Source organism: Nomascus leucogenys, chromosome 15 (assembly GCF_006542625.1).
Source record: "Nomascus leucogenys isolate Asia chromosome 15, Asia_NLE_v1, whole genome shotgun sequence".
NCBI lineage: Eukaryota > Metazoa > Chordata > Mammalia > Primates > Hylobatidae > Nomascus > Nomascus leucogenys.
The window spans coordinates 28,060,753-28,075,443 of NC_044395.1; the positions used below are offsets into that span (position 1 = coordinate 28,060,753).

Below are 14,691 nucleotides of genomic sequence, written 5' to 3' on the forward strand. Positions count from 1 at the left end.
TTTTCCACTTAATACATGCATTTCGATAAGAAGTAAGATGATAATATGGATGTAATATGGACATAATATGTAGGCAACTTGGATATTCTATGAAGAATGGGGAAATCATTAAGAAAAAGAAAAATATATTATTTTTGATAACTACTGCAAGGCTACTGAAAAGCGAACAGCTAGATTAGCAACATTTAAAAAGCTGATGCTCTGGGAGTTAGGGGGAAGGAAGGGATAAACAGGATTTTTAGGGCAGTGAAAATGCTCTAGGTGATATGATAAGTGTATATATATCATTATACATTTGTTTAAGCCCACAGAATATACAATATTAAGAGTGAACCCTAATGTAAACCATGGACTTTGGATGATAATGATGCATCATGTAGGTTCATGGATTGTAATAAATGTACCACTGTGGTGGGACATATGATAATAGGGCAGGCTGTGCATGTGTGGGGGCAGAGAGATATGGGAAATAACTGTGCCTTCTGCTCAATTTTGCTGTGAATCTAAAACTGGTCTAAAAATATGTAGTCTATTTAAAAACAAACAAAAAGGTTCATGTTCATTAGCATTTCAGAGGCATCCTGAAGATGAACTGAAATTTGTATTTTCTGATTCAAGATGAGTGAATTAACCTATGTGGAAATTTGTGGATCTAAGAGAAATAACCTTTGTTACTTTATTCAGTAGTTACTCTTTTGATAAGCACTTAAAAAGCTATAAATTCAATTATTTATATTAGACTTCACTAACATTTGCTTCCCATTTACCTCTAGGTTTGAAGTTTGAGGAAATTCAAGAAAGATTTGGTGAAGAGTTCTTTAATATATGCTTTCATGAGAATGAGAGAGTCCTTCGAGCTGTAGGTGGCACTTTGCAGGACTTTTTTAACGGCTTTGATGCTTTGTTGGAACACATTAGAACTTCTTTTGGAAAACAGGCCACTCTGGAGTCACCATCTTTCCTATGCAAAGAGCTCCCTGAAGGTACTCTCATGCTCCACTACTTCCACCCTCACCATATTGTGGGGTTTGCAATGCTGGGGATGATTAAGGCTGCAGGAAAGAAGATCTATCGGCTGGATGTGGAAGTGGAACAGGTTGCAAATGAGAAGCTATGCTCTGATGTTTCAAACCCAGGCAATTGTAGCTGTCTTACTTTCCTTATCAAAGAATGTGAAAATACTAATATCACGAAGAACCTTCCACAGGGAACCTCCCAAGTTCCTGCAGACCTCAGAATTAGCATCAACACCTTCTGTAGAGCCTTCCCTTTCCACTTGATGTTTGACCCCAGCATGTCAGTCCTTCAGTTGGGGGAAGGTCTAAGGAAGCAGCTTCGATGTGACACTCACAAAGTGCTCAAGTTTGAGGACTGCTTCGAGATTGTATCTCCAAAGGTTAATGCCACCTTTGAAAGGGTCCTGCTGCGACTGTCTACCCCGTTTGTGATTAGAACCAAGCCTGAGGCTTCTGGCTCTGAAAATAAAGACAAGGTAAGTGGCTATGGACTTGAGATGGGTGATGGGAACTAGAAGAGTGGATAATTATTTCAGTAAATTACATGGTGGCTGTACTTGTAATTATTGAGGCAAGAGAGCTTAAAGTGCCATTTAGAAGATTACTGGTCCCTGGATGTATGTAAAAAGATTTGGCCCTATTCCCAGCCATTTTGCATAGTGTCTGCCTCCTCCATTAATTTATTTCAGCATATAAAAAGAAGACATTTATTCATACTAGCTATAGCAATTACAAAAATGATAGAACTCACTAAAAACCTGATAATATAAACACATGAATATTTCCACTGACTGTAGTCAAACTATGAGAAATATAGCATTTCAACATTGTGGGGCATGACTGCAATATCTTTAAATATATATGCTAAAAGTTACCTTCACTTTGAATATGTTCTTTTCTAAATTTCATAATCTAGGAACATCTGGTTTACATCCTATTTTTGTCTTAATATGCAGAATAATGTATTCCCCAAAAGTTGAGAATTGACTATGTCAAGACTTCTTTTCTGTTTAAATTTTAGTATTAAAATAGAAATTCATTGCTTTAGAACATGATCGCTAGTTGAGAGAGTAAAGTGAAGACTAGGAAATTTTTTGTGGATTTCTTTGAATCCCCTTTGGGAAATCTGGATTATAAATTATAAATAATTGACAAAAAGACACCAGAAATAAATCTTAAAATATTTGGGTTTAAATGAACATTTTGTCCCTCAGGTAAAATATTTTAAATAGTCAACATTAAGATAGATAACAAAATGTAAAGAAAAATAAACCGTGATTTTTTATGTTTAGTAATATACTTTCAGTGATTAAAGGGAAAAACAACATTAATTTCCGGAACAGAAATTTATACAGTTTCATTCAGTTTCCAGTAGAGTGTCTTTTCAACATTTTGTACTAGGGTAAATAAAGTTCTTTTAGGCTATTTAGCCTGTTTTCAAGCATTTGAGGGAAGCTATTAGCTATTAGAAATGACAGGTTGCTCTGGGCTAAAGGAAAGAAGAGTTGCAGAAGTAATTAAAGACTCAGTGAAAATATACATATTCTGGAATAATAATAAATGAGGAAATAGCCCTCTGAAAGCAGCGCTTAACATGTTTTTGAGGATTTTATACAGCATTAGTTTCATGATTGATGATTTTTATAATTTTGAAGTTCAATGGAAAGTTTTTTAAAAAAAAAATATTCGAGAAAGATGGCTGGGTGCAGTGGCTCACACCTGTAATCCCAGCACTTTGGGAGGCCAAGGTGGGCGGATCACCTGAGGTCAGGAGTTTGAGACCAGCCTGGCCAACATGATGAAACCCCACCTCTACTAAAAACACAAAAAAATGAGCTGCTCATGGTGGTGGGTGCCTGCAATCCCAGCTACTCAGGAGGCTGAGACAGGAGAATTGCTTGAACCTGGGAGGCAGAGGCTGCAGTGAGCTGAGATCGTGCCACTGCACTCCAGCCTGGGCGACAAGAGTGAGACTGTGTCTCAAAAAAAAAAATTATTTGAGAATGATAGGAAGATGCACATTTATTCAATATGATGAAATCAGATGATTTAGGAAATTAATAATTTATCATACAAGTTCAGTGATTTGAAAATATCTAAGGATAGACCTGGATTCCAGTTTGGCACATTTGGATATTTTAGTCTGAATGAATTAGTATTATTTGATCATATGATGTTTTAAATACAAATTGTCACATATGTATATTATATGTATGTTTAATAATTGGTACCCATTTTGAAGTCTTTTAGAATGGTATAAACTTGTTAAATGTGTATTTTTGTTCACATTTGTAGTTGCTTTAAAACGAGTTATTCTTTCTCTGTAATTTAGGGAATATCAAAATATCAGTTCTGTTTTACAGAAGTACAATATTTGGCTAGGAGAATTTGAAGCATTTTTGGCCTTTAGAATTGAAGTTGGTATTTTTGGAAATATGTCTGAACTAGAATATATTATCATCAATGTTGTTGCTTTATATATTTTATCGATTTGGGAAAAATTAATTCATATTAAAATTACTGCTTCAGGTTTTTTCCCTTTATATTTCATTTGGCTTCTATTTCTACTTAATTTGTATACCAGGGTAAGAAATAGACATAATGAAATGATGACTCAAATGTCAAGGCCCCCTGCCAATTCCAATAATAAGGAACTGTGCTCATTGAGGAGATGCAATTATCATTTAAACATGTTAGTGGCAGTTTAAAAATAAAGTAATAGGCAGGATTTTTAGTTAAAATAAGGATAGAAATCTACTCATCCTTATGTTTATTTCTGCTTACTCACCTGAGTTTGCCAGAATGGGACATTTGAGAGGTTACAGTTGCCCCAAATTGATACTATAGTCAGTAAAGTTGTCACATACAGTCTTACCCAGATGAATAACATTTTTTAATTAGTAAGTCATCAAATTTCACATTGGAAAGAAGAAAGAAAAATAATATGTAAAAATTGTGTTTTTGTTGATAAGTTTGACTTTGTCTTCATTATTTTCCCCGTAATAGCTATTCTTGTTAATGTATACCTCTATGATGTCTGAAGTCTCTAATTTTTTAGTTGGCTTTTATAAGAAAATGCTATTTTAAAATAATTTATATTTATTTCTTCTTCTAACATTGAGGGCTCTCATAATTAAACTGTTTTGTTTGTGCATTTAATACCAATGAACCACTATGTCTGCCATAAAAAAATCAAGAGCAAGGATGTCACTGAGGGGCATCTGATGCAGTTATCAGTGGCAGGATTCAACAGTCTTGAGGTTAGAAAAAAACTCTTCCAGATGGCTTGACCAAGCTTTGATTCTGTCACTTGATTTCCTCTGCATTTTCTCTAAGTGATTATCCATGCCTCACATATTCTTCTGTCTCCCTCTCTATTTTCTTTTTCCCACTTACAGTATTCGTATGTTTTCATCTTTCCCTAAACTCAACTTCCTTTCATCATCTTCTTTCCTTATCAGATGTCAAACATTAAGTATGAATGAATTGGTTGTTTTAAAAAAACCCAACAGATTCAGTGTAGAGAATAAAGACTGAATTAATCCATGCTAATTTGTGCTGTGTATCTCTTTCACCCCATGTATATCAAATATTGTTCTGAGAATTTGGAAATGTATTGCATAGATCTTTTGAATTATAAGACATTGTGGTAAATTTGAGATGAATTTTTTTGCAGCTTAATGAGCAGTTTGCAGGTTAATATTTAGTCCATGTAAACATAACCTACTGATATAGATTACAAAGCTTCTTTGTATGGAATGAATCTTGAGTGAATAGCTTTGTTAGAAATGAGAGTAATAGCACATAGCTTCCTTCTCAGCCAGGTAAGGTCATGATGTGTGGTGAAAGTATCAACAGGCTGGGAGAGAGGTGCCTCTGACAACCATGATCTTAGTAAATCTTTTTAATGTCTGAACCTCAGTTTTATACATTGGAAATTAATGAACCTAGACAAACTAATATTTTTACTCTTTTACAAATCATACTTAACATATATACATATATATGAGGTCAATTGATCATGAAGATTTTTTTCTTTTTTTAAATTTTTTTTTAAATTTTTATTTTTGGAGATGGAATCTTGCTGTGTCTCACCCAGGCTGGAGTGCAGTGGTGTGATCTCAGGTTACCACAACCTCCACCGCCCCAGTTCAAGCGATTCTCCTGTCTCAGCCTCTTGAGTAGCTGGGACTATAGGTGTGCACTACCACACCCAGCTAATTTTGTATTTTTAATGGAGACTGGGCTTCACCATGTTTGAGGCCAGACTGGTCTCAAACTCCTGACCTCACGTGATCCACCCGCCTTGGCCTATCAAAGTGTTGGGATCACAGGCGTGAGCCACCACACTGGCCATGAAGCTTTCTTTCATCTCTATGTTTCAATGAATTCAGATGCATTTTAAAAGAGAGGTGTGGAGAATCTGACTTATCTACCATGAAGGGCTCATCTTGTCATCAAGAATTAGTTAAAATAATTCTCTGATAGTTTAGGCTGCTTACCTCAGAAAGTTTTTTGGGAAGATTAAATGACATAATCCATGTAAAATTCTTACCATCTTTGACCTCAGGGTTAAGCACTGCATAAATGTTCATTATTGCTTCTACTGCTATTATTATTTGTGTTCCTTTCCACTTATAACATTCTGCCTATTTATTCCCTTATTCACTTACTGCCTTATAGATGAAAGCACCAGATATCAGTAAGTTTGATAATTTTAGAGAAATATTGAGCTCACCTAACATCTTTCTAAAATATGCCTTGGACCCTGCTGCTTGTCTCCTTAATAACAACTAGAAGACCACTTGTCACACATTCTATAGGAGCTCTGTTTGGATCTGCATTTTTTTTTACATACTATCATTGTTTTAAAATCTCTGGTCTCTTTGTCAGATTCATGAAGGTTTGGAATTGAGTTTTCATTACCTGTATCTACTAATGTCTTTTATGTTCGTTTATCAGAGCATTGTGCAGTGACTTCCAAAATAAAATGGATATGTTAACTTAGGCACAACCTGAAGCAGCAATGGATTTTGAGAAACAATAAATAACATGAGTTCTTTTGACATTTTTTTTTTTTTTAGTAGCAATGCTTGAGAGAACTTTAATAACACCTTGGAAGGAACCCAGCATTTGAAATACATCATCCCTGTGACAGAGCAATAGCATTGTTATTCATCTTCACTTTTGTTCTCAGGGTTGGGACTGAGGAAAAGCATAACAAAAACACATTTCTTTTTTAATTCCCAGAAATATGCTCTCATTTGTCTTATTAATTAGAAGCTACAATGAAACGCTGGAAAACAATTTTCAAAGAATAAAGTAGGAAATGTCTGGTTTTCTGTGGCCAAATCAGTTTTCAAAATATTCTCTTCTCTTTTCTAGACAGTTGCCCACCTTTTTCTGAGGCGATGATTGAAAAGTTTTAAAATATATTTATTAATCTTACTATACCATAATGAAACTGTTGAAAGACAAGTTTCATCTTGCTGTCAAGAATACATTATTTGACTTCAACCTTAATTTGAGAAAGTGTTAGCATTTCTTCTTTGTTCAGATAATAATATTTTATTAGAGAATTTCAAATATTGAACTGTAGTTTTAGTGATGAACAACCTGACATTAGAGCTTTCTCTATACAGTAGCAGAGCTGAGACATGACTTCGTTCAAAATTACCTGGAGTTCACTCTGTTCTTGTATGAATGAGACTTTTATTTTTAATTTGTGTGTTGCTTACCTTTCTCTAGAACTGCTCTCTGATCATTGCCCTTTTTTCTTTTAATGTAATTTATTATTTTTTAATAATTTGAATTTCATCTAGATTCAGTGGGTACATGTATGGGTTTGTTACCTGGGTATATTGCATGATGCTGAGGTTTGGGCTTTGACTGATCCTCTCAGCCAGATCCTGAGCATAGTGCCCAATAGCTTTTCAACCCTTGTCCCCCCTTTCCCGTCCAGTAGTCTTCAGTGTCTATTGTTGCCATCTTTATGTCCATGAGTACCAATGGTTAGCTCCCACTTTTAAGTGAGAACACGCGGTATTTGGTTTTCCATTCCTGTGTTTGTTTGCTTAGAATAGTGGCCTCAAGCTTTGTCTTTTTTTGTGGCTGCATTGCTGCATCCAGCTATGCGTTCTTTTTAATGGTTGCATAGTATTCCATGATATATATGTACTACATTGTCTTTATCCAATCCACCACTGATGGGCACCTGGGTTGATTCCATGTCTTTGCTATTGTGAATAGTGCTGCAGTAATCATATGAGTGCAGTGTCTTCTTAGTAGAATTATGATTTATTTTCTTTTGGATATATGACCAGTAATGCAATTGCTAGGTCAAATGGTAGCTCTTTTTAACTTCTTTGAGAAATCTCCAAACTGTTTTTCACAAAGGCTGAACTAATTTATATTCCCACCAACAATGTATAAGTGTTCCCTTTTCTCCACAGCCTTGCCAGCATCTGTTTTTGACTTTTTAATAATAGCCATTCTGCCTGGTGTGAGATGGTATCTCATTGTGGTTTTGATTTGCATTTTTCTGATATTTAGTGATGTTGAGTATTTTTTTATATGTTTGGTGGCTGCTTTTATGTTTTATTTTGAGAAATGTCTGTTCATGTATTTTGCCTATTTTTAATGGTGTTATTTTTTGCTTGCTTAAGTTCCTTATAGATTTTGGTTATTAGACCTTTGTTAGATGCATAGTTTATGAATATTTTCTCCCATTTTTAGGTTGTTTACTCTGTTCATTTATTTTGCTTTTCAGAAGCTTTTTAGTTTAATTAGGTCCCACTTGTCAATTTTTGTTTTGTTGCAGTTGCTTTTGGGGACTTAGTAAAAAATTCTTTCCCAAGGCCAGATTCCAGAATGGTGTTTCCTAGGTTTTCTTCTAGGATTCTTACTGTTTGAGGTCTTACTTTGAATATTTAATCCATCTTGAGTTCATTTTTGTATATGGTAAAAGGCAGGGGTCCCATTTCATTCTCCTGCATACAGCTAGCCAGCTATCCCAGCACCATTTATTGAATAGGGAGTCCTTTCCCTATTGCTTATTTTTGTCAACTTTGCTGAAGATCAGATGGCTGTGTGTAGCTTTATTTCTGGGTTTTCTATTCTGTTCCAGTGGTTTATGTGTCTGTTTCTGTAATAATACCATGCCATTTTGGTTATTGTAGGCTTATAGTATAGTTTGAAGTCAGGTAATGTGATGCCTCTGGCTCTGTTCTTTTTGCTTTGGTTATTTGGGCTCTTTTTTTGGTTCCATATGAACTTTAGAATAGTTTTTTCCAGTTCTGTGAAAAATAATGATAGTATCTTTATAGGAATAGCATTGAATCTGTAGATTACTTTGGGCAGTATGGCCATTTTAATGATACTGATTCTTCTAAACTATGAGCAACAAGGCTCATGTATGATATTTTGATGCAGATATTAGTGATGTTCATGCTGGTTCTGGGTTTTTAAAAATTAGTATAAGGTTAAAATTGCTGTATGGTATTTTTTTTTAATGAACCACACAGGAGGCTTAATGGCATTGTTCCTGTATAGTTACTTTATTGTGTATAGTAAGAGGACACTGTACATGATTACATGATGAATTATGTATTCCCAATAGTCATCTATAGGCTTAAAGTGCTTATTTTGCCATATTTAATTTTTGTTAACAAGAAAGATTGTAGCCCTGAGCATAACAGGAGGTACCTCCTATTGGAGACCAGATTTTTATTTAGTTCTATTAAAGGTTTGTAGGTTCTCAGGGAGAAAAATCAATCCCTTCAGTTAAAAATCATACAGAATCTTCCTTTAACTGTTCCTTTTGTTTTCAAGTTAGAATGATTTTAGCCAGTAGCTTTAAGTCTCAGTGAAAAAAAAATACATGTTTTCAATGTGTTGTCTACCTCTTCATTTTTGATAGTTTCCTGTTTGTTCTTATGTACATTTTTGGTAAGTATACAGTGCAATAATTTTTTAGTAAATGAATATAATAGTACATCTATGATAACAATGTGGTTTTAGAAAACTTTACCATCCCTAAAAGTTTACTGTACCCATTTGCAGTTAATTCCTGCTGCTGCCTCCAACCGCAGCCAACCATTGGCCTACTTTCATCTCTATAGATTTGCTTCTTCTACTCATTTCTTACAAATGTAATCATACAATTAATTACCTTTCTTTTTCTTTTGGTTTGCCATCATGTTTTTGAGGTTATCTGTAGTGTAGTATGCATCAGCAGTTTGTTAATTTTTCCTGATGAACAGTATTCTATTGCATAGATACACTACGGTTTGTTTATCCATTCACCAGTTGATGGACATTGGATTTTCCAGATTTTGGCTATTATGAATAATGTTGCAATGAACATTCACATACAAGAGTTTGTGTGGATATATTCCCATTTCTCTTGAACTGATTTGCAGGAGAAGAGTTGTTGCATCATATAGTAAGTACATGTTTAATTTTTAAAGAAGTTGCTGAACTGTTTTTCAAAGAGCTTATGCCATTTCCCATTTGACTGGCAGTGTAAGAAGGTTCAACTTTTTTACATCCTCACTCACACCTGGTATTGTCAGTCTTTTTCATCATAGCCTTCCTAATGAGTGCAAAGTGGTGTCTTGGGTTTTAATTTATACTTCCCTGATGACTAAAGATGGTAAACATCTTTTCTTGTACTTTTTAGTCATTGGTGTAATTTCTTTAGTTAAATATGTAGACAAATATTTTGTCCATACTTGTTGTTTGCTTTCCTATTAATAAATTGTATTAAAAATACACATTCTAGATATGATACTGTCTTTAAAAGATACTTCCTATGCAGTTGTCTTGTATAATCTTCAATTTACTGTCCTTTAAAAATATTTATGGAGAAACTTCTGTTCAGAAAGTTTCATTCATAGAAATGTAAGTCTGGGCTTTATCAATCAACACTGTTTACATATTTCAGTATCTCCTTCAGTTGCACTTTATCCTTTCTATTGATATCTTAGGTTGAAATAACAGTTTTTCCTCTGGATATATTCTGTGTGGCCATATGCTGGTCTCAAACTCTTGACCTCGTGATCCGCCTGCCTTGGCCTCCCAAAGTGCTGGGATTACAGGCGTGGGTCACTGTGTCCGGCCCCAAAGTACATTCAAAACAGGAAAAGATATCAAAGGCATGGCAACATAACACACTAGGTTTCCTTTCTTATTATTTTGTTATAGTTTTACTTTTCGAGGATTTTGAGATTTGGTATAATTGAGTTCCAGAACTCAGATAACAACTTAGTATTTTTTCCTATAGCAACTTTTGAATCATGACTTAAGCTATAGCATCTTTCTTTTTGCAAGTGGGTTTTATGGTAATTTCTAATTATTATAATTCTAATAGAAACAATTAGCTTTACATATGCTTTGATAGGGCATCATCCTGGAGCAAGCACAGAAAAAAGCAGTATTGAGAGACAGTATTGTGTATAATTAAGAATACATTTTCTGTAGAATGGCTTGAACCCGGGAAGCGGAGGTTGCAGTGAGCCAAGATCGCACCATTGCACTCCAGCCTGGGTGACAGAGCAAGACTCTGTCTCAAAAAAGAAGAATACAGTCTCTGTAGCAGGACTTCCCAATTTCAGACTGTTATTTGCTAGCTGGGTAACCTTGAGCAAGTTAACTTTTTGAAGCTTGTTTTCGTTGCCAACCTCATAGTCAGTGGGCCTCTCTTCTTTGCTCCCATTTCCTTGTAAAATAACTACCACATTCTTCTGACTTCCACAAATATGTTTATTACTTGTTTCAGTTTTATCACTGACATATTTAACATTCCCTTAGTTGTTTTTCTCATTTTTAATCCTTAGTTTTGACTAAGCCCTACTCCGTTTGTTAAATTTTAGTATCATTTATTCTTAGTGAAAAATGCCAAAATACTAGTATTTAAAAGGCATATCTATCTGTCCGTTAGTATTTATCTGTATCTATGTATCTTAACATTTCTGGCACTGTTTTAAGTGTCTTGCATGAAAATGTTATAAGAAAGGAGTGAAAACTGCTTTCAAATATTTAAATAGTTATCATATAAAAATGAGATAAAGTTTTTGTTTCAGGAGGCAAAACCAGAGTCAAAGAATAGATGTTATAAGAAAGTAGATTTGGTTAAGAATTAAGAGGAACTTTCCAACAACTGGAGACATTAAAAATGGAGGGAGTTGCCTAGTGAAATAAAGGGCTATATAATACTTGAGAGTTCATAAAGAAAATGAATGACAGTCACTCAGGGATATTTTATTGAAGATTCATAAAAGGAACCCAAACTTTAAAGGTAAATAATATGATCATGTTATTTTTGTAATGCTAGTTTCAGGAATAGGGAGAGTATCCATGTTATAAACATTTTGTGGTATTGTGAAAAAAAAACTTTGATTCTATTTTCTTTTCATAGCAGATATGGTTTAACTTTAAAAAGTAATGAATTGGTGGAATAGAGAGATTTAGAAAAGCTTTGACTATTTAGCAATTCTTCTTCTTTCAAAGCTTAGTACATAGTAGCTTTTAAAATTCAACTCAATAAAGTATCTTTAAAGTGCCACCTGTATTTGGATTCCAAGTTTAGTAGACAATTTCTGCTCCTCAAAATGCAGTGAAAACTTGATTTCTATGATCTATGATGAATAGTTTATATATAGTAAAAGCTGCCTTTAAAACATTTTGAACTTGTAAGAGTGCTTTATAAGAAAGCCACTTATTTATGTTTTTCAGCCTCCATGAAATTGAACCTTTAAGAAATGGTAAAATAGTAAACAAGTAATTAGGCTATGAGTTATTAACAAGTTTTATTTCAGTTTAGTTGTTAGACAATTAAAGCTAGTTTACACATTTCTATTATACTGGTGGCTAAAGATTATGATCAGTTACTAGAGAGATCAGTTTCTATTGTATTTATGATTCAGAACCCTTCATTCTGTTTAACAGCATTTCCTTATTCTGTGAAGAAATGAGTACAGTTTACCACATTTTATTTTTCTGAAAATAATCAAAATCAAAGTACAGTCATACACTACATAATGATGGTTTAGTCAGATTGACTGCATATATGACACTGGTCCCATAGGATTATAAAGCCCTATTTTATCATGCCTTTTCAATGTTTAGACACAAAAATACTATTGTGTTCCAGTTCTTACAGTATTCAGGATAGTCACATGCTGTATAGATTTGCAGCCTAGGAGCAATAAGCTTTACCATTTAGCCTATATGCATTGTAGGCTATGCCTCTAGGTTTGTGTAAGTATACTCTGTTGTTCATATAATGGTGAAATTGCATAACAGTGTGCTTCTCAGATGTATTTATCTTGTTGTTAAGTGATTCATGACTGTATTTATGTTTGAATCACACAATAATCTGGGTTCGTTTTCTGTTTTTCCTAATGAAGACATGGTGTTTTTGTTTTTTTTTCTCGTGGAGATTCAGGGGGGTCAAAAATCTGAGCTTATTGTAGGTGACAAGCAGTGGAAGATTCCAAAACTCTTGCTTTTTGAAGGAGAGGTCAAGAATTATATTTCTTGTCAGCACAGACTCATCTGTGAAGTTGTTGTTGGCTGATATTAAAAATGCTTGTAATAACATGTGTACATCCTTCAAAGAATTGTGATTTCAAGCTTACATGTCTCAAAATTTTGAGTGAATCAATGACTTTTTTGGCCATTGAACACCAGCTCAGAAATCCTTCCATCCACTGTAGAAGAGGTGTGAGGGAATCTCTTTCTCTCTGTGAACATATATGGAGAACTCATACTATGATTTATGGCAGCCTGCATTTTAATATTTTTCTAATTTAGACATTATTATGAATAAGGTAGGTATAGATCTAACAATAGAATTGCCATAAACAGGAGTTAGAAAGAAATTCTTAACATCTTACATTAAAAGAATTTTGTGCTACTCTGATACATTTTTTAGGTAGGTTATAAATTCTTATCTTACTGTCTTAATATGACTAATTATGACAGCTATTTTTCAGTAGTTTAATTACCATTCTACCCTGTTCTGTGGTTATAAAGACTTATTCCAGGCCGGGCTTGGTGGCTTACGCCTGTAATCCCAGCATTTTGGGAGGCTGAGGCGGGTGGATCACCAGGGCAGGAGATCGAGACCATCCTGGCTAACACAGTGAAACCCCATCTCTACTAAAAATATATTTAAAAAGAAAATTAGCTGGGCGTGGTGGTGGGCGCCTATAGTCCCAGCTACTCGGGAGGTTGAGGCAGGAGAATGGCATGAACCCGGAAGGCGGGGCTTGCAGTGAGCCGAGGCACCACTGCACTCCAGCCTGGGTGACAGAGCGAGACTCTGACTCAAAAAAAAAAAAAAAAAAAGACTTATTCCATATAAGAGTTTATTATTCTGTGAAATAATATATATTATTTTATATACAATGTTTACATTCTATGTCAACTGAAAAAGAAAATTTTGTGAAGTTTGTGTTCTTATCCCCCTAATTTATAGAAATAAATAGTACCTAATAAATTCTTTATAGTTCTGTTGCTTGTTTCTCTATAATCTTGATTTTTTTTTTTTTTTTTTTTTTTTTTTGAGACGGAGTCTCGCTCTGTCGCCCAGGCTGGAGTGCAGTAGCATGATCTCTGCTCACTGCATGCTCCGCCCTCCGGGTTTGTGCCATTCTCCTGCCTCAACCTCCCAAGTAGCTGGAACTACAGGCGCCTGCCACCACGCCTGGCCAATTTTTTTGTATTTTTAGTAGAGGCAGAGTTTCACCGTGTTCGCCAGGATGGTCTCGATCTCCTAACCATGTGATCTCCCCACCTTGGCCTCCCAAAGTGCTGAGATTACAGGCGTGAGCCACTGCGCCTGACCTCTAATCTTGATTTTATAGGATTATGTATTTCAAAGATTTTACATTTTACCCTGTTAATTTTTTTTGTTTTTAAGTAGATACGATTTTTAAACTTGAATCTTCACCACTAAATTACAGAAGAGAATACACAATTGTCCATTCCCTTCTGTTATTTATTGGTGAAGATTCAAGTTTAAAAATAGAGAAAATAGAGAAAAAAGATTATTGTTCTGTCCGTGATGGGAATCATTGGACGCTATAAAACTATGTTTGATTTTCCTTAAAGAACATGATTTTGGAAACTTTATATATGGTTTGGTCACTTTAGTTTTCCCCAGACATTTCTTTCGAGCAAACCATTGTTTTACAGTGTGACCTCCGGGGCACTGCCGATACTCGGTTTATAGGGCTGCTTCTCACCACTATCATATAACAATTTAAATTAATTAATTTAAAAAATGTGTTCAGAGCCTTCTTTAAGTCTAAATATAGAGTATGTGTCTATCTGCTATGTTTCCCGTAACTACTAATTTGATAATTCTAAGGGGAAGAGATGATTCAGTGGGTCTGGTATGAACTGTTCTCTATAATCTGAGCAAGGCTCTGACCTCGTCTTTCCTGAAGGTGGAAAAATGGTCTCATAAATTTCTTTCTTTCTTTTTTTGGAGACGGAGACAGAGTATCACTCTGTCACCCAGGCTGGAGTGCAGTGGTTTGATCCTGGCTTACTTCAACCTATACCTCTCAGGTTCAAGCAATTCTCGTGCCTCAGCCTCCAGGGTAGCTGGGACTACAGGTGTGTACCACCAGACCCAGCTAAATTTTGTATTATTATTATTATTATT

At 34.8% G+C, this 14,691-nt stretch overlaps 1 protein-coding gene across 1 annotated transcript in view; it reads left to right on the top strand.

The window, feature by feature from the left end:
• The window catches only part of GUCY1A2 (guanylate cyclase 1 soluble subunit alpha 2), a 357,730-nt gene that overhangs the window by 83,906 nt on the left and 259,133 nt on the right, over nt 1-14,691 (top strand). The window contains exon 4 of the mRNA XM_030828948.1: nt 774-1,492. Within this exon, the coding sequence (XP_030684808.1) occupies nt 774-1,492 (719 nt within the window). The remainder of the gene's footprint in view (nt 1-773; nt 1,493-14,691) is intronic.